This window comes from Terrapene carolina, unplaced genomic scaffold (assembly GCF_002925995.2).
Source record: "Terrapene carolina triunguis isolate 2854851 unplaced genomic scaffold, T_m_triunguis-2.0 Scaffold132, whole genome shotgun sequence".
Classification (NCBI taxonomy): Eukaryota; Metazoa; Chordata; order Testudines; family Emydidae; genus Terrapene; species Terrapene triunguis.
The window spans coordinates 514,482-540,870 of record NW_020664483.1 but is presented as its reverse complement, the minus strand read 5'-3'; the positions used below and the strand labels follow the sequence as shown (position 1 = coordinate 540,870).

The following is a 26,389-nucleotide window of genomic DNA, read 5'->3' as shown; positions in this document are numbered from 1 at the left end:
GGGGGGGGGGGGGGGGGGGGGGGGGGGGGGGCCTGCGCGCTCTGGTGGATCAAAGCAAGTTCGATATAACGTGGTTTCACCTATAACGCGGTAAGGTTTTTTGGCTCCTGAGGACAGCGTTATATCAGGGTAGAGGTGTACTTAGCAAAAGATTTTTCTTCAGACTATGTTAATGCAGCTGTGGTATATGCTGCTTAACTCAGTACCTCACACCAAGTACTAGCAACATCGGGAGAGAAATAAGGGTGTACAGAGAACTAGATGACACAGAAGAGTAGAACAGTGAACAGGGGGTCAAGAAGCAGACTGGGAGAAGAACAGGTTGCACTGAGATTGAGACAGTTGAAAGCCCCCAAAATAAAGTATGGATTCTCTTAAAAAAATAAAAATAAAAAAAAGGAATAATCTTGTGTCACTGACTTACCATTCATGGAAGTCAGTTAAAAATCCAAGCAGTTAACATCTCATCTCTCACTTAATCGATAGGGACCTTGGGTACCGGTGCACCTGTCTCCGCGGGTCTCGGCCTGTGGCACACAGCAGGTTAGTCTGCTGAGGGCTGTAACACTTTGGTCTAATTATGTTTGTTGGGTTTAGCATGGGGGTAATTGGGCGGTGTTAGTGATCTGTGATATACAGGTCAGATTAATGATCTGGTGGTCCCTGCTGGCCTTAAACTTTATGACTATGACCTAGTGACACTTGTGCTTAGTGTAGTTCTCCTCTCAAAAGAGTGAAAGGACAAGTTAATGGCTAGAAATTGCATGTATAAACATGCAAGCAGTGTAGAATTAATATTGTAAAGCCAAGTCCATCACTGACTTAATTCCTTCTAAAAACCAATTGTTAGCTTAGTTTTAGGATTGATTTGTAATTTCAATTCTATCCACTTTGCCTCAGTCATAAAGACAGAATTTTACAGCATTACAATTGTATGTGCTATTTTAAAAATGGTACCAGTATATTTTAAGACTGAAAAATAAGATAAGAAAAGTTTCAAACACACTGCAGGAGAGGAGCAGAGTTGTGTGCAGGGAAGCACATGTCTGTAGAGGGTACCTAGGTCAGAGCAGGGCTGTGCTGGAGTGCCAAGGGAGCAGTGGCGAAAGTCCAAGGACTGCCACCGCAGCACTGAGGTAACCGACTGACCCAGAACTTTCCATCCCAGTTCCTACATCTCCACTCACCCCCCATGTCCCCACACCCTAGCTGTCTGCCCCACAGGCATCCCACATATGGCTGCCCACCCCTCATAACAGCAGAGGAGGAGCAAGAATGTGCCTGGGGAATGAGGAGCAGCGTTTGGGGCGACCTTGGAGCCTCTGTCTGAGAGATTCTCAGCCTGTGGGTATGTGCATAGTTTGGGGGTGGTGGGAGCAGTGGTGTTTTAGATAAATAAGTAAAAGAAAAGCAAGAGTCACCAGAGCAAGTGTCTTAAAAGGCCCAGTAGTTTTAATGAGTTTTAACTCAAACTAAATTTGCAGGTCTACCTGAAAAAACTAAACGTCCCCCTCCCCCTCACAAAATTTTTACTCACAGATTATGGTCTTGATCCAGCAAAGCACTTAAACATGTTTGAAAGCATTTTGATGGCTCTGGGTACTTTAAATTAAGGGAAGATGGATACACTGTATATATCACAGAGAAGAGGCTGAATCCCAGTTTTAAGTGAAAAATTCAAAATAACCTTCACTATGGAGTCATGACTAGTGCTTCCGTAAGGTAAGTATTACCCACATATACACCAACGTTTATGTTATGCACACCTCTGTACATTTGGGAACATGAAACATTTGCAACAAGGCATATTTCCAGAAATTATTATAAACCTTTCCCTTTCAAAAGTTTGCATGTAAGGAAACAGAAAATTAAAAAATAAAATAAAACAAATTACCCTTCTTGGGCAATAGGAAGCATTAAACTCATCTCCAATACGCCGCAGTTCCTGTGCAATCCATATTTCCGGCTGCATGTCTTCACGTACTGAGGGAGACTCCCACCTGGAAGCTGCATTAGAACAAAAATAAAGAGTACTTTGACATTTCCAAAAGTCACCTGTTGAAATTAAAGTACAATAGGGGAAAAAAAAAATCTATTAAACTTATTCTGTCAAAAGTTTGTGGACTAAATTTTTGTGAATGCAGTTTAACAATGAAACACCTAAGAATACAATCACTGGAAGCTGCATAAGACAGCAAGAGAAAATTATTTACCTGCAATTCTGCTTCTCTGAAGATACCAGGCAATCAGAGTTCTCACTCTTTGGTCTTAGCTTTCTAGTTTGACACAGGTGGATCTGCCGTAGCTCTTATAATTTTGATCTGAGGGCAGTGGTAAGACTCATACTAACCTTTGCATGCCACCCACAAAGGTAAAACTACTGCCCTCTAAACATTTCAGACAGTTCCTTTCGTTGAACAGAAGGTAAAGCTCACAAAATAAGAGTTACAAAGGGATCTCACAAAACTGGGTGACTGGGCAACAAAATGGCAGATGAAATTCAGTGTTGATAAAGGCAGAGTAATGCATAATTCCAACTATGCATACAAATGATTGGGGTCTTTATTAGCGGTTACCACTCAAGAAAGATCTTGGAGTCATTATGGATCGTTCTCTGAAAACATCTGCTCTGTGTGCAGCGGCAGTCAAAGACGCTAACAGAACGTGAGGAATCATTAGGAAAGGGATAGGGACTAAGACGGAAGAGATCATAATACCACTGTATATATAGTGATACTGAGACTCACAAGCCATAAGATGCTCTTTAATGTGTCTCCTGCGGCTCTTTGCAGCACAATATTAAAACACTGTGTGATTTAATTATTAACCCATCTAAGTTATTAACTAATCAGGAGGCTTTTACTATGTTATTAACCAACTGTAGTTGATAAAATACTTTGTCAGTCATTTTGCTGTGAGAAAAAAAAACACACACTAAATATTTCCCCTCAGACTGTTTAAATAGGACTATATAGTACTATAGTAAATAAAACAATGAATTCATACTGCTGTGGCTCTTTTGGATAATGCTGATCACAAATTTGGCTTCTGAACCACTGAGGTCTGAATATCACTGGTATAAATCCATGGTACCCCCACACCTTGAATACTGTATGCACTTCTGGTCACCCCATCTCAAAAAAGAGACATTAGAAATGAGAAAAGTACAGAGAAGGTCAATACAAATGATTGGGGTTAAGGAACAGCTGCCATCCAAGGAGAGAGTAAAAAGGCTGGGACTGATGCGCTTGGAAAAGAGACGACTAAGGGGGGAAAATGATAAACGTCTATAAAATCATGAATGGTTTAGAGACTGTGAATAAGGAAGTATATTTAACCCTTCCCACAAGAACCAGGGGTCACCCAATGAAAAAAGCAGCAGGGTTTAAAACAAACAAAGAAGCACTTCTTAAAGAAATGCAGTTAACCTGTGGAATTCACTGCCAGGGGATATTGTGAAGGCCAAAAGTATAACTGGGTTCAACAAAGAATCAGGTAAGTTCATGGATGATAGGTCCATCAATGGCTATTAGCCAAGATGATCAGGGATCAACCCCATGTTCTGAGGCTCCTTAAACTTCTGATTGCCAGAAGCTGGGACTGGACGACAGGGGATGGCTCACTGGATAACTGGCATGTTCTGTTCGTTCCCTCTGAAACATCTGGCTCTGAACACGGTCAGAAAACAGGCTATTAAGCTACACAGGCCATTGATCTGACCCAGTATGGCCATTTTTACGTTCTTATAGTCTTCTAGCTTCTGGCCGGCCAAGCTATAACAAGAAGTCAGACACTATAACAGCACTGCCCACACTGATTGGTGTGAAAAACAGCAAGAAGTTGAGTGGACTTCCTAAGGGCTTTAGTCTGCCTCAAATGAAACTCTGAGCCCCACAGACCTTTTGACACTGAGCACATGGCGAAGGGCCTCATGGGGAGGGGAACAGAAGGCATGACAAATGTTGGCAGGAGGACAAACTCAATGGAGTGGAACTCTCAGACCACTGTGGGGAGGACTGTTCAATGATTCCACAACACCACCTTAAACCTGGTGTAAACTGGATCGGTCACGACAACCTGAAGCTCACTCCTGCTGTGAGCTGAAAGGACTCCCAGCAAGAAAGCAACCTTCCATGCAAGATAATTAAGCTCACAGGAACTGAATGGCTCGAAAGAAACTTTCATCAGCTTTGTCAGGGTGACCTCATTCTCCCCTAACACTGGGGGCTGTTTAACATGAGGTTTCAAATGTCAAACACTGCCTCAACCTGACAACAAGGATCTTCTAAGCCTCTAATTGGCTTATTTTGAGAGCCTCACCTCCCATATCACCGCGCACTGGTCTCCTTTGAATTAGTTCATGACAGGCTAAAATAGCTGCCAAATGTATGTGGATGGAGCTGGCCTTTACATCAGGAGGCAGGCAAGCAGTTTCTCCATGTGCGTGGAAGGGGAAGAATAAAAAACAGGAGTTGACTGGGGCCTGAATGCACCACAAACTTCCCTCATTTGAAATTTCAGGGCCTTCTGACAGATGGCTTCCAAGACCCCAGAAGGACCTGAGCCACCTGCCTAGATATCCCATGCCTGCAGCGCTCTACTCTCTCGGAAGTGCAGCTGCCAGTTTGGGAGAGAGGTACCCTAGTTGTGAGCGATAATCAGAGGTTCTCCCGTCCTGTAAATCATGCATTACACCATATGACAATGGCACTGTTTTAAAAGAGAAACTGGTTTCCCAAAAACATGGTTGGCAGCAGCCTGTTTTAAAACTCAAAATATAATATAAAAAAATTCCTATTATTCTGAACCACCCAAACGTGTAAGCAATGAAGAAAAATCTTCAAATGCTCAAAGAGCACTCTCCTCCTAAATTCTAAAAATGTGGTTCAAATCTGACACCCTGTGAAAACAGCATCATGGGATTATAATTTTTAGTATTTTAAAGATTCCCAATCCAAATGTACTTTGCTTACAAGAAAAAACAAACATTTTACTTACTGATGAGTCCTGCAAATTGAAATGGAATCTCAAAATCAAGTTGGGATCTTTCTGGCTCAGCCATTAGATACTAGTAAAAGATAGCACAGGCCCAATTTTGTTTCCTGATACACCTGTGCAGCCCTGTTTTCTGGGAGCAGAATCAAGGTGTATCGGGGGCAGAATTGGCTCTGCAGTTTGTTAGCTGTTCTGTGGGTGTTGTGTGAGACAAAACAAAAACCAACTCACTCTCCCATAGCTGTGTTGTTTCTACAAGCTTATCGGTAGTTTGGAGCAGCAAAAACATAGCATCACTAAAGTGATCACAAGGAACTCAATGCACACAGAGTGACCATCTACTGCAGGGGTAGGCAACCTATGGCATGTGTGCCGAAGGCGGCACGCGAGCTGATTTTCAGTGGCACTCACACTGCCCGGGTCCTGGCCACCGGTCCGGGGGGCTCTGCATTTTAATTTAATTTTAAATGAAGCTTCTTAAACGTTTTAAAAGCCTTATTTACTTTACATACAATAGTTTAGTTATATATTATAGACTTATAGAAAGAGACTTTCTAAAAAACGTTAAAATGTATTACTGGCACGCGAAACCTTAAATTAGAGTGAATAAATGAAGACTCGGCACGCTTCTGAAAGGTTGCCGACCCCTGATCTACTGATTATGGTGCCATTTTCCCCAGTCAGTCACTTTGCTGAGTAGAACCACATTTAATTAGTTTCTCTGCCTGTTGCAGGACACCTCTACAACTTTCTCTTTTATTCCATCGAGACAACAGTTTTAGGCTTTTAGGTTTCTTGGTCAAATAGTACTGAAACGTCCAATAAAAGAAAAATCTCATTTTTGTCAACCTAGAAGTTAAAGTACATTGTAGGGGTTTGGGGAGGGATATTTATTTATATCTGGGAATATTTTATTATTGCACAAACTAAAGAACTATTCCTCTTAGTTACAGAATTTTAACTTCTTCCTTTTATCAAGCATTTTAACAGAAAAATTAGATCCAATGGGGGGGGGGGAGGAGCATTGGCTGCTAAAAGTGTGCTAATACATAACTTTTACATTTAAAATAAATAAATATATATAGTTGACAGCTTTGTTACTCATTTTAAGAAACAGAATTTAAAGTGAACATAAAACCGCAATTCTGAAACACATTAGTGAGAGAAATGATCAGCTTTTAACAGAATTTGGTCCATGCCATGTTGGAAAACAGATCTATGCTGATTGTCACAATCTGGGTCCAGACACCCCAGGACAGAGAACAGGTGATCTGAACCCCAAAGAATAAGCAACTGAATTAACTGATTGTATACAATATTATTGTACTATAAAAGTGCACTGAGTAAGATAGTACAAAAACTGGTGAGACACTGGTCATGAACATCACTGAGTGATGCAGTACGGGATGTGTATAAAGAGTTGTGTGCTGGAAATATGTTCTTAAAATATGTTTGGGAGGCAGAGGCTAGAGAAGCCTGCCTTAGACAAAGGACTGTGAATTTACTTATCTGGGGCAAGCTTTGTAAGCCATACACAATGAAAGTACATTTACATATGAGGTAACCCAAGCAATCAAGCAGTGGAGGAAACAGCTTGGTAAGCTCGCCAGGCAGTATGAATCCCCAGGTGGTTTTCTTGGCTCCTGAGGCAAAGACAACGGTCTCTGGGAAATATAAGGGGAGCAAAAAGACATTCGTTATCCATCATGTAGGGGACAAAGGGAACAGCAACCTTTGAGTCTGTAAACATTGGATCCTCTTTCCTCCTAGAGGGCTGGAAATGCTGGTAGCTTGATGTAAGTGAGAAGCTATTTTAGGCAAAGACAACTTGCTAGAATTAAGTTTTAGAAAGCATGTTTTGTTTTGCTTTTAATGATTTTCTGTTATCTCTGCTTAGTATCAGTTAAATCTATGTTCTTTATTAATAAACATACTCTTGGTTTTACTATAAATCATCTCAGTGCTGTGTTTTAATGTAGAGTGTGTAGCCTCAGGGAGCCAGGCTAGTGCATACACTGCCTCTTTGCAGGCAGCAAACTTAATTTCAGAAAGTGTCCAGTGAGAGGGAGTGGATGCTGCACAGAGAAGTCTCTGGGGAACTCTGGAACTGGAGATTGCTGGTGTGGCAGGGACCTGACACAGTCTAACCTCCAGCACAGCTCTCCCGCGCTGAGGCAGAGAGTGCTCTCGGTGCCTTGGTTAGAGCATCACACTGACATAGGATATATTAACTGGAAATATACGCTCAGACTCTAAACAAGCATGACAACACTTTTTTAACCGAATATTTCACAAACTTGGCTAAAAAAACTAAAAGGAATCACAAGGGAATATACACAGCTTCCAATCTCAAAATATTCAAAGGATTAGTAAGGCAGTAATAAAATGGGGGAGGGGGAACAATCATCTAAGTAAGTGTCTGGCTCCGGTCTTGCTGGAAAAATTATTTTTGAGCCAAACTAGTATTTGCTTGCTCAGATATATATTTTGTTTTCATGTTCTAGTAGTGACAGACTAGTACCAATCAACCCTCCTTGTGAAGGTTTTATCAGGCACAATTTTATTCATTTTGTTAGCTGCTGAATTTCATTTAGCAAAGTCCTCATGATATTTGATGGGAACATTCTGGAACTGGGAAAACAACTCAAAGGAGGATGTAAAGGAGAATAAAAACCAACTTACATGAGCCCAACTGGCCTAGGCAGTTGTCTTCCCCAGAAGAAGTTACAACTAAACCAATGTAGTTTCTCAATGCTAAAGAAAAATCAACTTTTCAGCCCAGTGTTAAAACATGTAGTTCAGATACCCTCATGTAACTAAGTTTTTAACCAACTACATAACAACCACATTAAAAGAAAGTGGAGTGGGAGAAAGGGGGTGGAGGTTAGGGAAAGAAAAACCAAAAATACCATTTGAGTTCTAGAACCACTTTAAAAAGGGGGCATTAATGGAATAGTAAAAAGTTAATGGGAGAAGGAACAGAGGGATGTATATTCTAACGTTCTCCCCTAAAGGATGTGTTAAGAGCCTTTATATAGGCTTCAAATGATAAAAGCTCAGCAATTCAAGAAATTAGTATCATGGTTAGGTGGCTGAGAGTGAAATCAATCTGAGGTTTTCAGAAAGGACTTTCTGTGGTGCTGCCAAATCACTAAATCAGAAGTGTCAAGTCATAATTAGCCACGCAAGCAGGCAGAGATAAACTCTCAACATAAATTTAACACTTGCTAGCCACCGAATAACTTTCACCATCATCACACAGGAGCAGTACTAGTCATATCATGACACACTTCAGTACTCTAAATCACAGAGTGCATCCATTGGTGGTGGTGGGGGGAGGGGAGAAAAAAGTAACCTATTCCCCAAGAAACTAGCATCCCAGCATCAAAAACACAAAAAACAAAAAACCCAGACTCATGAAAGTATTGTCCCTACTTACAATATTCAGAAATTGGACATTCATCTGATCACCCACCAACACATACAAGATATTCTATTTTCTGCAAAATGTTTACCTGTGCAACTTTCTGAAGCTGGTATTAAGCACTTCTACTCTAAGCGCTCATCTACACAGGAGATTTTTCCAGTTATACTAATATAATGCAATCGTATGGGCACTCTGACTCCAGGATAAGAGCGGCTTTTTTGACTTAGCAGAAACCGCTTCCAAAGCAACAAAAAAAAAAAAAAAACCCTCAAAGGCAGGCATCACCATACTGGAATAACAGTGTCTGCAGGGGAATTAACTGGTGTAACGACATCATTTTAATTCACACTATCTCGTGCTGGTATCGCTTCCCTGCTTAGACAAGCCCTAAGGCCCATAGCCGCAAAGCTATTGGGTCCCTTACTGCCATGTAAGCACTGGCCCAGGATTTGGATAACAATTCTTGTTTTCCAACAGATAACCTATGGAGACACTTGGAGGAACACTGTTCACACTTCTATGTCTGATCTTTTTTAGTGTCCGTTTTTAAAAAACCAACCCATCAAACTTCATGCACACAAATGCAAACAAGACAATCATTTAAGAACTCTCATGCGCCTGCTTATTCTGCATGTAAGTGATTCCGGACATGAAAGATCATTGCTGTGATGAGAAAGGATCAGAGCAGAAAATGCCTAGGACTTCAGGTGAGGAATAAGCAGCAGGAGCACACCAGTTAGAGAAACAGAAATCTTGTTTATTACCAAGTGTACTTATGCAAAAGGAGACAAAAAAATATATAGTATTTCTCAGTTTTCCATAAGGCATCAGCTTCGGTTAGAAAGCACAGATGAAACAATATTAACTGCACCACGTCATATCTGTTTACAGTTTACCTTGCGTTCTCCCCGCAATCGACACATGCCATTTTCAGGCTCTTCTTCCTCAATCTTAGTCTTTTTGTTTTGTTTTTACATAACACTCAGTTTCACTGCAACAGATACAGGCTATTTTCAACTCAGGAGAAAACTATTAGGTAACAAACTAACATTTTATAGACATTTATTTTTGCAATTTTTAAATAAGCGCTGAGAGGTGGTTAAGAAGGAACCTTAGCTGAGTAAAGAAACCACATAGTAGGGTTTTCTTCTAACAGCCCCTTCTTCACCCCCATTAATACAGGCCACTCGTCCAGTGATGTCCAACATGTGGCCCTCACAGCTCTAAATTGTTGTGATGAATGTGGGAATGTTTGTATTTTTAGGATTCCTATGCATGCCTTTGTTTCCTTCGGGGCTTTGCATTACTATGTACTGAGGGCTGCTCTCCACAAGGAAATTACATCCATATAGCTTGAAAAATCAACACCCCTGAGAGACGTAGCTATACTGACCTAAACCCCAGTGTAGATGGTGCTAGGTCGACAGAAAAATTCTTCCACTGACCTAGCAATTGCCTCTCAGGGAGGTGGATTACCTACACTGATGGGAGAACCCCCTGTCGGCACGGGTAGCATCTACACTTAACACACTATAGCAGCGTGTAGACATACCTGGTGTGTATCAGGAAGAGATGAGGTCTCTGACTCACATAGCAGACTGTTAATAACTCGTTTCCAGCCAAGCTGAATAAAGTTGACATGTCTGAATGGAGGATCCGGAAGAGACAATGGAAACCCCAAAGACCAAGACATTCACACTTAGCAAACAACAGCCAAGAGAAAGATTTCCCTCCACCTCTCTGCAGAGAAGCAGAGCAAGTCCTGAGCTGGAGAACAAAGGGGAAAGGTGTCAGGTGATGTGGCTGTGTTAAGAATGGAGCTCTCAGAGGAACAGGGAAGCTCTCACATGGGACTAAAACAAAGAAAGGGAGACAGACAGGAATCAAAGACGGTTGCTACAGCAGCATGGCTCATAGCCAGTCTGACCTCTGGCTTAGCCTTTGCTTCTCTACGCTAGCCTCGGCACGGTCAGGTTCTGTACGCCAGGTGACTAATAAATTATTACCTTGTTTTGAGAAGGCTGCAATGTTGCTGCAAACACTTACTGTGAGCATTGTGCCCTGAAGGGGCAGAAAAAGTCTCATGCAGGAGTCTGGATCGGCTGGACAGGCTGCAGGGAGAGAAACAGGGACAGCTTGTGCCCAAATGCCCAGTTTTGGGGTCAGGGTGGCTATGGGCCTGCCATTGCGGAATTGTGTGGTTCCTTGGGGTCCCGCACAATAAAGGGATCACTCCTAAGGGACTGGTTCCCAGGCACAGCCCAGATCTTGTGGATCTGGGACAGTTGTGCTCTTGGAGGGGGACTGTGTTACAAAGAAACTATAACATTTGACTATAATTGGAAACATGTCCCTTGAGTCATTCCATTTTTAAGTTTGAGTGAGAGCTGATTTAAAACACTATGGAGATGCAGTTAGGGGTACCACCCCAAATGCCTCCCACCACTAGACCAGGAGCACGCTGAGCAGCTGGTTTCCCTTCTTTGCCACAGCTACTCAACAGCTCACCTGCTGGCTGGCTGCTACATCACAAGGGGAAGGAGAAAGTAGCTCTGGCTGTGAGAATTCTGCTAACAGCTCGGCTGCCTCTGCCTGAGCCCCAGCCCAAGGGAGTGCACCTAGCAAAGGATGGCTCCCTTACCCCACACAACCACCCAGGGCAGCCCAGAAGAGGAGAAACTAAGAACCAATAGCCAGTTACCGGTTCCCAATTCTCTGTTCCAGCCCAAAGTAGGGCTGCTTTAAGTCATGCCAACTCAATGGTCTACTAAGGGATGTCCACCAGCTATGTACAGGTAGCTAGAGTGTATCGTGCTCCAACCAAGGGAAATGCAGGAACTGACTATACCAGCTTTACAGTCACTGTCACTGAAGACTTCCCACATATGGAGATAATCCCAGCAGGGGAACTTGTGGGGGCACGAATAGTGCAGTCGGAGCAGAACAGGGAAGAAAACATGCCACAAAGTATTGACTGCGGCTCCTTGACCTTTCTGAAATAATGTGTTTGGCCCTCAGGCTGAAGAGGTTTGACACCACTGCTCTAGCGTCTGGGAAATTAAATGAAAGTTACCGAGGAAAGGAGAGAAGTTTTGCCATTAACATTTTGGAAAATCTATTAACATTCCCTTTGCCTGATGCAACATGTGCATTACAATCCCAAGCAGTCACCTTAATTTAGGACAGTGTTTAAAAACAACTGGTAGAACGTAACACTACAAATAATAAATCTTATGAAACACAGCCAGTGCCTTAATGCTTAAGCTCTCAGAGTATATTGTCCATTCACATTTATCAGATCCCAGGCAACAAAGCTAAAAAAAAGTATTTCCATTAACTTGCTAACTTAACCCTTTGAAAACTCTCAGCCAGATAAATGAATATTTAAAAAACACATCTGCAGTCTTGTTCCTGCTCTTATCTTTTGTTGTTGTTTGTTTTTGGTCTTGTAGCTGTGTGTGCAAACACGAATATCAATATGAAACTAGCCTGTGTTAGACATGCAATGTATAGACTAGGAAGTTCTGTTGAACCTGTAAAGATGTGTGCCCTTACTTTTTAACCAAAGTGTATTTATTTCAAATTTAATAAATGAGTCAATCTGAACAGCGAGGTGCATGTACAAATACACAAAACAAAAATAGGAACCACGTCCCCATTAAAGACATTCAAAAACAGCTATATAAAACTCTTCCCATCCTCCCATCAGTCCTCCCCCCACTTGTGCGTATGCAGTGAATTCAGAGTTAGCCTGGCCTGTGGCTAATGAAAGCAGAATCTAACTTTTTAATCTGCTAATAAGGAGTTACCTATCCTAAGTAAGTCCTGCTTCCCAAACGCATTCCCTCCACATAACAGCAGCGTTGGAGTTGCATTCTTAGCCATGCAGCATTGGAAAAAAATTTGAAGCAACGGTTGGCAGTTCAGGCTCACCTAAGTGTGCTCAGAGCCATACATTTCACTGGCTGAAGGGATAAATAATTCACCCTGCGTCTAACTATCCTTCAGATCATTATCTTCAGAAGCCCAATATGCAACTGGGCTCCAAAGTAGTAGGGAGTCGGAAGCGTCAGTGTGGCTGGGGGATAAGTAACCCCATTATCTGATTCCTGAAGTCTCCACTGTAGAAGAGTAGTTAATAATGAGGTCCTTGCGAGCTGAAGAACTCTGCTAAATAAACAGTCAGCAAAATGGTCTACTTTAGCCTAACTAGTACCTAAGAGCTCTTTTCACATACAAGGCATATAACTTGAGTTCCCCAGGATAGCTATAGACAAAGAAACAGAGTAGGGAGCCGTCTGAGATGCAAGGCCAAATTAATACTGGTCAAAAAAACTGGGATGTTGCCAAAAAGCACCTTGTCTTCAGAAGGGGGAAAAAGAAGGTATAAGATGAGTTAACCATTACTGTCTGCAACTCTGAAACCCTCATCTCAAAGGGCAGGTCCATGGTTCTCTCTCCCAATGAGAGACTAGAGTTACACAAACAGGAATGTCTCCAAAATGAGGAAGACCTTGCTAGGTCTTTGGCTATGAACCTGAGACAGCCAAGGATGCCCTATTGGAATGCCTAGATATCTCTTGGATTTCTCTCTCTCTCGTCTTTGGGAATGCATTAAACCACAGGATACACTGAATTGCAGCTGGACGAATGAGCAAAAACACAAGCTGTTCTCTCAAAGGGATGGCATGTGACACTATCCACTCTGGAAAGAGTTCACTGGGAGGAAATGTGACAAACAACTACTGCAACAAGAAGGTGCTGATCGAAGTATTACATATTTAATAATTCATGCCTGCAACATTTCACAGGGTACCGGGTGCTATTTTCTAGGTTTAAAAAAATAGCGGATAATGAAACAATTGCCCTTTAAAGTGAAAGGATGATCACTGTGGCTCTATATGTACAGATGATATTAAAGCAAATGCCATGAATTACATGAAAATCTGACACGCTTTAAGAGCTGTCAAATTTTAAGCTATACTACAGAATAGCCCATGACAATTCTACTTCTGGAACTCACAGGAGAGTACTGCAGGCTCAGTTCTAAGGACTGGTGCTGAGTCTTTGGAGAGACCCTCCATGAAGAGGCTAAGGGTGAGGAGCAGTCCAAGGATCTGCTGAAGAATATGGAGCTCACAAGAGGCTGCTACTATGGAAACAGAGCAGCTTGGTGGAGCTGTGAATCAGTCACCAGACTTACATATGGGGAGTTTCTTCTGGCACCAAGGATTATGGCCAACTGGCTGCCTCTATGGTCCTGAATAGCCAGTCAGCACAATAGCCCATTCCAGTTCATGACAAGTGAACTGACCACATATGAGAAAATTCACTTCTAACTTGCTTTCCCTCAGTAAGTTCTTCAGACACCCAAACATAGCCACTCTCACAGACACCCTATAAAACTAATCAAGCTTCTGCTCCTACAGCTGGGAAGGAAGAAAATCTTGTTCCTAATTTTCAGGGCTTTGGAGTGGAACCCGGAGCTGGAGTGCGGAGCAACTCCGGAGCAGTGGAGCTGCAGGTTTTTGCCTGGAGCTGGAGCGGAGACGGAGCACAGCTCCAAAGCCCTGCAAATTTTAAGTAGTTGGGAGGTGCTCCGACACTATGGTAATGGAGACCATATAAGTGGACAGATACACAAATCTACCCCACAGATCCGGAACTCAGTTAAGCACTCCGCACTTCAAATTTAAAGTACTAACTGCTTAATAATTTAATTGCTATGAAGCTGGAGGAAATCCAATCTAATCAGCCAAAGACTGTTAATTTATATTTATTATATGAATTTTAAATGCGAAAAGCAACCTACTGTATGCCTGAATTTTGAGTTTACAGAGTATTCCACTTTGAAGTTTGCGATGAATAAATTTTTCTAATTTTAAGTAGGGCATTTTGAATGGCTTGCCAGGCAGGAAGTTTTATCCTATACTTCTGAAAAATCTAAATATATCTACAGACAGAAAAAGTTTTACAGCAATAACTCATTCCTATGAAACATTAGGTTCTGTGCAGCAAAACTACAGAGGGAACAATCACGGATCTGTAAACAGCACGTCCATAATAGATTATTGTCAGCACAGGTAACGGTGCCATTAGGTAAGGTGGCCTCACACTTTCCATTGTGGGATGGTTTTCAGTTGCTTATAGTTTTGCCAATCTTTAACTGCTCAGGCTGAAGTATTTCACGCTGCATCTGCTCAGGCTGACTTTTTTTTTTTTAAATAAAGTTTCAGCTAAATGGCTCTGCTGTTTCCAAGAATGAGCTTAGGGAAATAGATGTTGTTTTGCTCATGTTAAAATCATTCTTACAACTGTTTTGCTGAGAAGCTCTAGCACTTTCACACTCTGTAGGAGGGAATTTAAATTTGGTTTGGGGAAGAGGCTGCCCTGGTGTCAGGGATATTCCTTGGGCTATCCCCATGAAATACAATTCAAATTTGGCCAAAGTTATAAACCTCTGAAAAATCTCATGCGCACATGCCCAGTAGAGACTTGTTAGTTGGCAGCTAAATTCTCCAAAGATTCCACCTGCACTGAGCATGCTCCAACCCCTCACAGCTCCTACATGCCAAATGGACAGCCCAAATGCCATCCTCACAAAGCAACAAAGCATGCTCCATTCCTGGCCGCTGGGAGCCACAGAACTAAGAGCAGGCAGACCTGCTCTGAAGTGCTCGTAATGCTCCCCTTGCTGGTACCCAAGCAGCACAGAGGAAGCTGCCTGACAAATGCAAAGGGGTGAGTAAATGGGGGGAGGCTGGGAAAAGACAGGAAGAGGTGGCAGAAGAGAGAAATATGGGCAGGAGCTAGGCAGGAGAGTATTCAAAAATCCATGATGGGGTGGAGGGGATGGTGCAGAGGAGAGCAGCCACAGCTTTACAAAAAGTTCAGGGAGAAAACAAGGGTATTTAAAGAAACATGGAGGGCGAGCTAGGGGAGCATGTGGTAGGTGAAATACTAAGTGAGGTGCAGCGAGCTAGGCCATGTGTGATGGCCTAGGGAAGGTAGGGAATTCAGAGGGTGGAGAAGAGGTAGAACTGTGAATAGCTGGAGGCCAGGAGCACAGCGCATTCCTCCTTCAGCCCCACAAACCAATAAACCTGACTATTTAGGCTAACTGGACTGCACCTCTGCAACTCTCTCTCTACTGGAAAACATGCCGTGAATCATAACATACTGTAGCTATGCTGTTTTGTAATGATTTAGTACACACAGTGTACAGAAGCATTAAGCATGAGACAAATACCCAGATAATCTCTCAATCCTCCCATACATAAATACTTTTCACAACTGTGAACCCTTTGATTTAATTAGGGGAGGAGCAGATGTTTGTTTCATGATACACTGGCCTTTTTTTGCTTTTAAGTTTTCTATCACAACTTCAGTTCTCCGTCATGTTGGCTGCATTATACAAAACTCCCTAACCCCCCCCCCCCCAAACAAAATCTAGAGGTTATACAAGTGTTACAGTATCTGTTTTTCTCATTTTCAGATACAGGTTGCTGCGTCCTCTGCTAAAGAGAGCGAGCAGAACAGTTTCATTCAGGAGTTATCAAGATTCCAGACCTCTTCTCTAGCCGCTTCTGGTTGGGAGGAAAACATACCAAATTTGAAATAACATAGGAGAAACTAATTTCAAATACAATATTCACAACACTCACATTCAGGGCTTTGGAGCTGTGCTCCGGCTCCTCTCCAGCTCCAGGCAAAAACCAGCAGCTCCAGCGCACTCCAGCGCGCTGGAGCTGCTCCGCACTCCAGCTCCGGGCTCCGCTCCAAAGCCCTGCTCACATGTATATAATCCATACGGTTTTAGAGAACACACTAGAAACCCTGTAACTAATCAAAGATTCCCTTGCTTACACAGTCACTTGTTTTTCAAAAACAAGATAATTTTTCATTTAAAATATAAGCAGAATGATTAGTCCCTAATATGGACTAATATGACCTGAAAACTGGTTTAAAATACTCACATGTGAGCACAAAAACAACTTTATGTAATGTCTTGTACTCTCAGGTCATTTTATCCTGTGTGTTCCCACATGGAACCCACTAGCCCTTCTCTTTCCTTATTCTGGAATCAGACCACAGCCTTCTCCATGCACTTGACCCTGTACATAGTTACTTTTCTTCAACCTCAAAAGTTCCACTTCCTTCAAGATCGCCAGCATGGAACCTTTCCCAAATCTTAGCCAAAACCCAGACCAGTTTATATTACAGAAAAGAAAAATGCATTCACAATAAGAGGGAAAAAAGGTAGCTTAAGCATGGGGGAGGCATAGAGCTCAGTGGTTCGAGCATTGGCCTGCTAAACCCAGGGTTGTGAGTTCAACCCTTGAGGGGGCCATTTAGGGATCTGGGGAAAAAAATCTGTCTGGGGATTGGTCCTGCTTTGAGCAGGGGGTTGGACTAGATGACCTTCTGAGGTTCCTTCCAACCCTGATATTCTATGATTCTATATGCTTTAACAGGATATAACAAGTCAGACAGCAAAAGCTGGCTCTAAGGTTTAAAGTACAGACAGACAGGATTACCTGTACCACATCCCTGTTGAGAGTAGTCTGGTCTCTGATAGCAGGTCAAGACTGTAGTATCCTTAAGGAGTGCCATTTCTTCAGAGGAAGTGCATGGAACCATAGAGAATATAGCCCCAAAACAGTGAACATAAGAACGACCATACTGGGTCAGACCAATGGTCCATCTAGCCCAATAGCCTGTCTGCCGACAGTGGCCAATGCCAGATGCTTCAGAGGAAATTAACTGAACAGCTGGTGACACCTTTCATCTGAATGTGTCATTTACAAAAAAAGATTTAATTTCATATCTACGAAGTCCAAATAAAACCTGATTTCCCTCCTGTTCCCCCATTACCTAAACACTTTATTAAGTTATATAATCCAAGTATTCCTTTCCCCACCCACTCCAACCTTTTATCATTTCACAGAATTATTTCATTGTCCTGACACAGCTAGATAAAGTCATGGCTGTATCTTCATTATTCACTCTCTGGAATACACAACCTTTTTGCATAAAACCCTTATTAGCTGTCCTTATGCCATGACTTGGTTACAGCTTGTAACCTCACAACTGTTTTCCCTCAGAGGCTTTTGCTTCCTAAAGACCACTATAGATCTCTCGTTTCAGGAATACTTTTGAAAGTTTTAAATGAAAAATAACGTCTTGGTCTTTGTCTTACAATTTTAAGGGTTCATATTCCCCTTCACACAGGACATAATAGCAATGCTAATCATCTTAAATTTAAGGTTGCAAACATATCCCTCATAATAATTTCTTCCCTGTGAGGGGTGGGGAGTTTGAGGTCCCCTTTGCATTCCTTGCCAAGCTTCTCCATTACACACATACTCTTTAGATCTCAATTCCTCCCCATAATCTCAGTTGTACATGAGTCACTAAAAATGGATAAAGCCATACTGAGACCACCTGTTAAAGAACTTGAAGGTCTGTCCATTTGGGATAACAGGCTGTCTAATCTCCTTTCACCATTCACAGCAAATCAAGGTGTGGAACGTTTTAGATTGAAGAAATGTTTGGAAGTATTGTAGGGTAATCATAACAATAGAGTAACATGGCAGCAAACAGGGATGACTGCTGTATTAATAAACTTCAGCCAGGATACAAGCATGTGTTATACCAAACTGCACTCTTGGCAGATGTGAAAAAAAAAAATCTTTTTAACACAACGTAAGGGGCCTGACCTTGCTACTATTAGATTTAACTGCAATTTTCGACTGTGCACAAAATTTTGTTTCATTGCTTGGGCAGTTGGCTAGATGTTGGACTCTCAAAATGTTGAGTCTGTTCTGGCTGTAACTGGTGGAGCAGACCCAGTCTATCACTGGAACTCTGTCAGTCTGTATTAGAATCGTACTGTGTTTGCCAATACACAGAATGTCCAACAATGAAGAAAACGTAAAGCAATAATATCAGAGTTATCTTCGGAGTTAGTTTGCTTTGTACATCACACCCTTGCTTGTAAGTTTATTACCCCCCAACAAAGATATGAACAGAAAAAAGTGTGAGACGGTATCTATTACCGTCAGACACGTCTCTTCCTTATAAAATTATTGACACACTGGGCTTAAAATGAAGTGCCTAAAACCACCTGGGAAGTGTAGGTATCTAGCATAACCATTCACTTTGTGTCACTCTCACTTATATGATGCTCTCTTAGATACCCATAAGAACAATGCGGAGGGAGAGGGGAAGAAATCAACAGAAAAAAATTTGAAATTATGGGATGTGAACCTCACTCCCGCTCTGGTCCCTGTACACCAGGTAAAGGGGCTCTGCAGGCACTCCGGAACTGGCTGGTGGAGAATTTCCCAGGTGCATGAACTGAGGAAGATAGCGATAAATTACTTTCTGAGAACCGCCAGCAAGCTCTGGCATAAGAGGGGTGTTGGGGACAGGAGGGGGCATATTAGGGGTGGGAGAAGAGCCTGCACCAACTGTGGGGATTTTCAGGTGGCACACGCTGTGGAGGAGAACGTTAGTAGCCTGTGGTGGGTACACTGAAAATTAGAGCGACTCTCAGATCTGTCCCCCTGAAAGTCATTCCAGCCTCTGCAGCAGCCCAGAGTCTAGGAAGTGTAAAGTTGACCTTAAACCCACCTCAGCCTCACACTCTGCCAGAGTTGCAAGTTCTGCATCATGGCTCTAAGAGACACCACAGAACCTCACCCTTAAAAATATTTGAAGTAAGCCAATGGCAGGAAAAGCTTACTTTCCTTCAACTCATCTCCAAACTGGGTTGGCCTAAAAATTCCTAATTTGTTTTATTGGCCTTGCTGAGGAGTAGCACGCTCTAGTGTGATTTCTGTTGTTGTTCTAAGTACTTTTATCTTGGTGAAGAATTACATGACAAACAGCTTTTATAACATAAACCCCACATTGAAATATACAGGAAAAAGGCACATCTACCCTTAGAAGTGCCCCTGAAAAATATACAGAAACTTCCAAATAAATTGCTAGGAATTATAACCTTCTCTTTCCTATTCCAGGGATCAATTTCCAACATGCCGCTGACACCAACACATACACTATAACTCACTTAAGGACAATAATGTTGGTGCTGTACACTGCAGTGAAAAATATAATTTTAGGTCACAGTCCTCCAAGAGTTATGTACATGCTTCATTTTACTCAGCGTGAGTAATCCCATCGACTTCAATGCGACTATTTGTGTGTTCAACATTAAAAACACGTGCTTATGTCTTTGCAGGACTGGTGCCTTACAAAGTCTACGAACACTTACGTAAACCCGCACTATACAATCAGGACATTTTATAATGCCAAAAAGATAATTCACACAAACATTTTTACAATTTAGTGTACCCTAAAGGACCCTGGATACCCCTTTCAAAACCCTTAATACATACAATATATAAAACCAACAACATACATCCAACAGCATATTGCCAAGGCAACAGAGTAAAGCTAAAGTTGGGTAGGTATTCAGCAATGGTGAGCAATGAAGGATTAGCTGCCTGGTTCCTTTTACTGCTCAGTCATTCGAACATTGGGGGGGCTTGAGTTTGTTTTTAAAAGGAGCGTAAGTGCTATAAAAAAAAGAAGTACTATTTTCAGGCGCTAGCTGGACTCCACTGAAACTCACTTTCAACCTTAATTTTTTTTTGCTTGTGAACATATACATATCACAAACCACCCAAGGGGTGACCCATATTGTTATGGCCATTCATTGGACCCTTAACCTGTATTTCATTTCCTGTCATAAAATCCATTTTATAAATATTACAAAAATATGAAGTTACTTTATAAAAGAAACAGTTTATAAAATTTTACATTTATAAAGTATACCTGATTCTGGCCACTGGCCTGATAGTCAAGAATATATTTAATTCAATTCAAGAAGGATGTTGATAATTTGGAGAGGGTTCTGAGAAGAGCCATCAGAATGATTAAAGAATTAGAAAATGTGCCTTATAGGCTATAGACTCAAGGAGCTCAATCTATTTAGCTTAACAAAGAGAAGGTTAAGAGGTGAGTTAATCACAGTCTATAAATATCTACATAGGGAACAAAAATATTTAATAGTGGGCTGGACGTTCAAGTTACACAAATTTAGACTAGAAATAAGGTGTTCGATTTTTAACATTGAGTAATTAACCATTAGAACAACTTAGCAAGGGTCATGGTGGATTCTCCACAACTGATTTTTTTTAAAAAAAAAAGACTGGATAGGTTTCTAAAAGATTTGCTCCAAGAATTATTCTGGGGAAGTTCAATGTCCTGTATTATACGGGATAGATAATCGCAATGGTCCCTTCTGGCCTTGGAATCTATGAAACTATTTCCCCCCTGGGTGAATAAAAATCAATGATTTGGGGGATGAATTAAAAAAAAACAGGTTTTTTTTTTAATTTTGTTATTTAAATTATATTGAGTTTTTCTTTTTAAATGTAAACCTGTTTAAAATTAAATCTGAACTTAATACAAAATGTGTCAAGGCCTAAACTTACTATAATCTCTTTAAAAATTAAATAAAAAATATACTGAACATGAGCCTCTACCAAAAACTGAGTTAAAGGCTGCTTTTCTATATTAAAAAAATCATGTGAAACACTTCCAACTTTTGAAGTCAAGCTTTATAAACATGACACAATGTAGTAGTAAATAAGCAATATATCATTCACCATTTTCCTACATACTAAAAATTTACAATGAATAAGAATCTGAAAATATTAAGCTAAGTAATTGCTTAAATAAATAAATATATATAGTTATAGCATATGTTCCTAGGAAACAAAATGATGTTCCAAATCTAGTGTAAAGGCTCTATTCAGTTGTAAATCAACATGTTTTAATGGCTGTATCAACCAATGAAAGTGCACCTTTCTTTTGAAGATAACTGAAGTACAAATGGAAAAGTTGATTAAATTGCTGAATTAAAGTGAGGCTTTCTACTTGATTTAAATCATGATTTCACTATCAGATTGAAATTGCTTTGATTTAAATCAATCCACCCCACTTTCACCTAGATGCCACTGTATTAAGTTCATCTCATTTTCAAAGTTTCATAAAAGTCAGGCATTCCAAATGTTAAGGGCTCAATTCTACAGGTCCCATAAGAGTAAAATTCCTATTGAGTCCAGTGGGATTTTTGTCTTTACAAGGACTGCAGGTTCAAGCCCTCATGGCCACATTTCAGAGATTATGATCTCCTCTCTACAACAAGTCTCAATACAAACTGTAAAGCCAACCAGTAAGTCCTTCCTTGGAAAGCACAGTCCCTGGGGTAGAATAAAATGTCTTTACGACTTCACATTTCTATTCTAGTTGTGTTTGAAAATGTCCAGGGTTCCTATTTAAATTCCCTCACCAGTTTCTACTCGGTTTCTGACAATTTAATGTTTAGGATGGTGCCCATAGTAACAATAGTATGAGAAAATTTCAGCACAATAATCATTTACAAAAGTTTTCAAAGCACATTTTACATGGGTTGAAAAAAATTTACTTCTCTGAAATTACAGACAGGACTTGAGTTTCTTTCTTGAACATAAAGAATGTTGTTCACTGCTAAACTATAGCTTTACATGTGCTATAAGCAATGTTTAAACTCTAGTTCCTTTTGTCTAGTGATACCATGTATGCTCTCTCAGTAAGATTGTGAAACTTGCATTAAGCTGCAATTACTGCAATAATGCCAGAAAATCTTTCCTAAGGGAATAGTATAGTAAGTTCTTTGCAGCTGTAACCACAACTACCAAAATGTTTTAATCATGGAAAGCTTAAGTTGGTGTTTGTTATTCACCAAAAAGCATTATCAATATGAATAATTAAACCATTCCCAGGACTAGATGTTCCCCATTTCTACTGAGATTTGGGCATACAGACTTTAGTATTGGTTCCTTAGAAAAGGAGTCAAGTTCCTTTTTAGCTTACTTTAACCTCTCTACCTTCATCTGTAATATAAGGAAAGTGGGACAGATCTTGCAAGTTGCTTACTACAATTGTCTTTTTTTCACCTCTGGAGATGTTGATTTAAACTTTACCTAAAGTCACAAGAATTGTTTCATAATCTCAAACTGGTCCTTAAGACACATTTAAAAAAAAAAACAAACACACTACAGGTAAGATTTTCAAAGCTGTCCAAGACACTTAGTTACAAAACCCCCATTAATTTTGATGAGAAGCAAGGAGCTGAGTCCTCTAGTTCAGTGGTATCCAAACTTTTTTGATCGCACACTCCTATCAGTAAAACCTTTTTGAGCACGCACCTCCTGCCACCCCAAGCCAAAAAAAAAAAAAAAAAAAAAAAAGTCACCTAACTGCCGAAGCAGCACAAACCCCACTTTGGAGACCACTGCAGTAGGCTTTGGGGAAAAAATCTCACCCCCACATGCCTTGTCATAAGTAACAGGCAGTCAAGAACAACCCCTACAATGGATTAAGGAGGAGTACCACAGGATCCAAAGTAGTCCTAACAACATGGAGCCCTTGTGGCACCTTAGAGACTAACAAATTTATTTGGGCATAAGCTTTCGTGGGCTAACACCCACTTGCATCTGATGAATGGAGTGGAAAATACAGTGGCAGGTAGATATACACAGTACATTAAACAGCTACCACTCTGAAAGTAGTCCTAGCCACTCTTTCCTAACCAGAAGGTGGACTCTAGAAAGAAACTTTGAAAGATGAGGGGGAAGAGAGATGGTCCTCTGGACTCCTACAAAGGCACAGAAAGCTCCTCACTCGGGAAAATACACCTCTAGTAGTCTTCTCTCCACTCCTAACATAGATAACTCAGAGTCTCATACCCTACCACCCGCCTTTTACAGACTCCTGTGGCAAACATCAAATTCACTATCTGCCAAGGAAATGTTGCAGAGTGTCTCAGAAGACTCAGCCAAATGGGACACCTGTTCAGACATCCTATTGATGGGCACTTTCTAGACAGGCATACACAAAGACCCTTTAAGCCTCCAGACTCATCCATGTACAATACAACTAAAAATCTTAAATTTTAGACAAGTATTTCATAATTACTATGCAAGTATACTAACTCCGTTAGTCAAATAGTGTGGTCATCTTACATGTGTTTTTGGGAAGAGATGGTGTATTAAAGTATTACCTAAGCATGAAGCTGCAAAGTATAGCAAAATAAGATTTCATAAACCTATTTGAAATCAAAAATCAGAAAACTTAAAATATATTTTTTAAAACTGTACAGATTCCCTGCATAACGTGTGTAAAAAAAAAATGCCAGTTCAGAAATTTCAGCCCAAAATGGGTATCTACAGACAACTTTAAAACTCCAGAAAATAAGCGACAACAGAAACTGAAGAGAGCTGGTTTGTAAACATCTTTTCCTCCCAGTATTCTGATTAAACGGATCGTCAGGAAACAGCTAAGAATTTGTAGTAATAAAAACTTCTCTCCAATCTTAGTGCTATATTCCAGTGTTTGCTACCAAGATTATGTTTATTATACTAAGCTATATGGCCTCTACATTTTATCTCCTCTCTCCATTGCAACTTCCTTAGTTGGACAGACAAATCTCCATGGTAAGGTCACAAGTTATTTCAAATAAAAAGAACTGTCCCCTTATAGACTTTGTATCAGACTTAAACAATCCAAAATAGTTAAATTTACCAGAACACATTCCATGTGCTGTGAAAATCAAAGGCAGGAGGGATACTTGGACCACTTTCCAATTCGTTAGGAAATGTTCACTGAATTCAAATCTTACCCAATCAGTTCATAAAATATAAGGCAGTTTTCAATTTTACTTTTGTTGTTTAATAGCTCAGCCTGATGTCACTGTATAATATACAGTATGTTGTTCTTATTGAAAAATTTGGCTGCCTCAATATTAACATTGAGATGCTGAAAACAATACAATGTCCACAGGGGTATTCAGAACCTATTGAAAAACATAAACCATGAGCTAAAAGGTTTCTTACCATGATCTTGCTTACCCATTGCACTTAGATAATGATTAAAGGCTTGACAAGGGGGACTTGGAGTCTGCGTGGACTTGTCGCAACTCATAGGCGCAGGACTCCTGTCTGTGTCGAAAGAGAAATACCCACTGGAGGATCTAGACAGCAGTGAGGATCTTCTTACAAAGATGAAAAGTGGGGATCTGGTAGCAAATGGACTGGGGCTACTGGGTGGTGCAAATGGTCCCTGAGGGCTGCTGGGCGAAGAGCTCCCTGAGGGCTGCTGGGTGAAGTCCCCCTCACCTGAATGATTACCTTGATACTGTGTTTGTATAGAGGTAGGGGCCCCAGGTCTAAGATGCTGAGGCTGACTTGGCCTTTCAATTGACTGAAACTGTCCACCTTCTCTGTTGCACTCTGAATTTAGATCAGAAGATTGCTTTGCCATTTGGTCTTTTTTTCCTGCAAAGAGATAGGAAGACATTATGAGTAAGCTCTCCAGGCTTTATTATAATACTGTAATATCTAATAGGTTTTGCAATAAATTCTCAATGTCCTTACTTATATTGTTAGAATTCTAGCGGTATTGCATATGCCTTTCAGCTTACATTCTTCTTACTTTTAACCTACTCACTTCTTTCCCCACACCCCAAATACAATCCAGTGCTATCAGATCTATGGGTAGTTTCCTGTCCAGTGTTTCCACCCTTCCCAGGATACCTGCATCAAAAGTATAAACCGTGAAAAGCCTTTGTCCAAACAAAAGGAATTTAGTTTTAAAGTGGAATTTATCAGCCAGGCCATTACGCTCCAAATCTGTATGAAGCTTTGATTCAGTTAATTAAAAAAAAAAAAAGACCAATAAGCTCTGATTCCCTCAAGCGATTAAATAAAAGGCTCGGATACTGTGCTGAAATGCAAGAGTGAGGAGTATTTGCAGTGATTGTGCAGAGCCTCCTGGCCATGTTCCCTGTTCCAGCCCCATTGTTCTATCTAATGTGCTGATCACAGCAAGTCTGGAGGAGGTTTGGCAGCAGCAATCAGTTGTAGTAAGTGCGTCACAATAGAGTTTGTAGATTGCACAGGACTGGCTCTCCTTCACCCCCCTCCTTACCCTTTTAATGCTAACTCAACAAATCCTCCTTCCTACTACAAACTTCAAGGGAGAGGGGAGAACTAAAAACGTCAGCTTGAAAAACACTGCAACTTCCCCACCCAAACAAAGCAATAACGCTTTGTGAAAAATACCCCCGAGACAACCACACTAACACACACAGAGCCCAAACCCACAACTACAGCCTTTAGTACACAATGTCTCCGCGAATCCAGCGCCGGACTTCCTAAAACAACAGACTCCAGACTCATCTTTTTATTTATTTTTTTTTTGGGGGGGGGGTGGGCATTATACTGCAAACTCGCCCAGGAAAAACGCTCCGGGACCGCAGACTTCCTGCTGCCGCGCTGGGGCGATCCCGGCCGGGGGCGACAAGCAGGAACCGGCGGGAGCGACGCAGAAGCAGAACCCGAACCGAAGCGAAGCACAGCGGGGCAGAGCAGAAGCCCGGGGCCGCCCGCAGGCTCTGACCGGCCCCCCGCGGCCGGGTCCCGGCCCGCCCGCCCGGCCCCGCGGGGGTCCATAGGAAGGAGGGTCCCCCGCCCAGCCCAACAAAGGGAGGCAGGCGAGCGAGCCGGCGGGGGACCGCGGCCGCACAAAGGAGCCGCGGGGGCAGCCCCGGAGGCCCCGTCCCGCCTCACTCACCTTTTCGGCGCCCGCCTCCTCGCCCGAGAAACAAAACCGCCCCCCCGGGGGCCAACCGCCCGCTGCCACACGCGCCCTGCCCTGCCCCGCGGGACCCGGCCGTGCGCCCGCTCGGCTGCGCTCGCAGTGCACACTGCCCGTGCCGCCGGCCGGGGAGGGCGCTCCCGCCCCGCACGCAGCGCCCGCGGCCGCCATGCTTCCAATCCGGGCGCGGCGGGGGCGGGCCCGCGGCCTCCGGGCCTCCAATCCGGGCGCGGCGGGGGCGGGCCCGCTCCGCCCCGC

At 41.9% G+C, this 26,389-nt stretch overlaps 1 protein-coding gene across 3 annotated transcripts in view; it reads right to left on the bottom strand.

Moving 5' to 3' along the window:
* The window catches only part of BCL2L11 (BCL2 like 11), a 46,017-nt gene extending 19,841 nt beyond the window's left edge, over positions 1-26,176 (bottom strand). Inside the window, exons 1-3 of one of the 3 annotated variants that reach the window (XM_026653214.2) lie at positions 26,108-26,176; positions 24,370-24,810; positions 1,895-2,007 (exon numbers count right to left, since the gene is read on the bottom strand). In XM_026653214.2, coding sequence (XP_026508999.1) covers positions 1,895-2,007; positions 24,370-24,796 — 540 coding nt within the window. In that variant the 5' untranslated portion in view covers positions 24,797-24,810; positions 26,108-26,176. Of the gene's footprint in view, positions 1-1,894; positions 2,008-24,369; positions 24,833-26,107 lie in introns of those variants that run through there. The other 2 variants (XM_026653215.2, XM_026653213.2) reach the window with 2 other exon arrangements.
* Between the last annotated feature and the right edge of the window lie 213 nt (positions 26,177-26,389).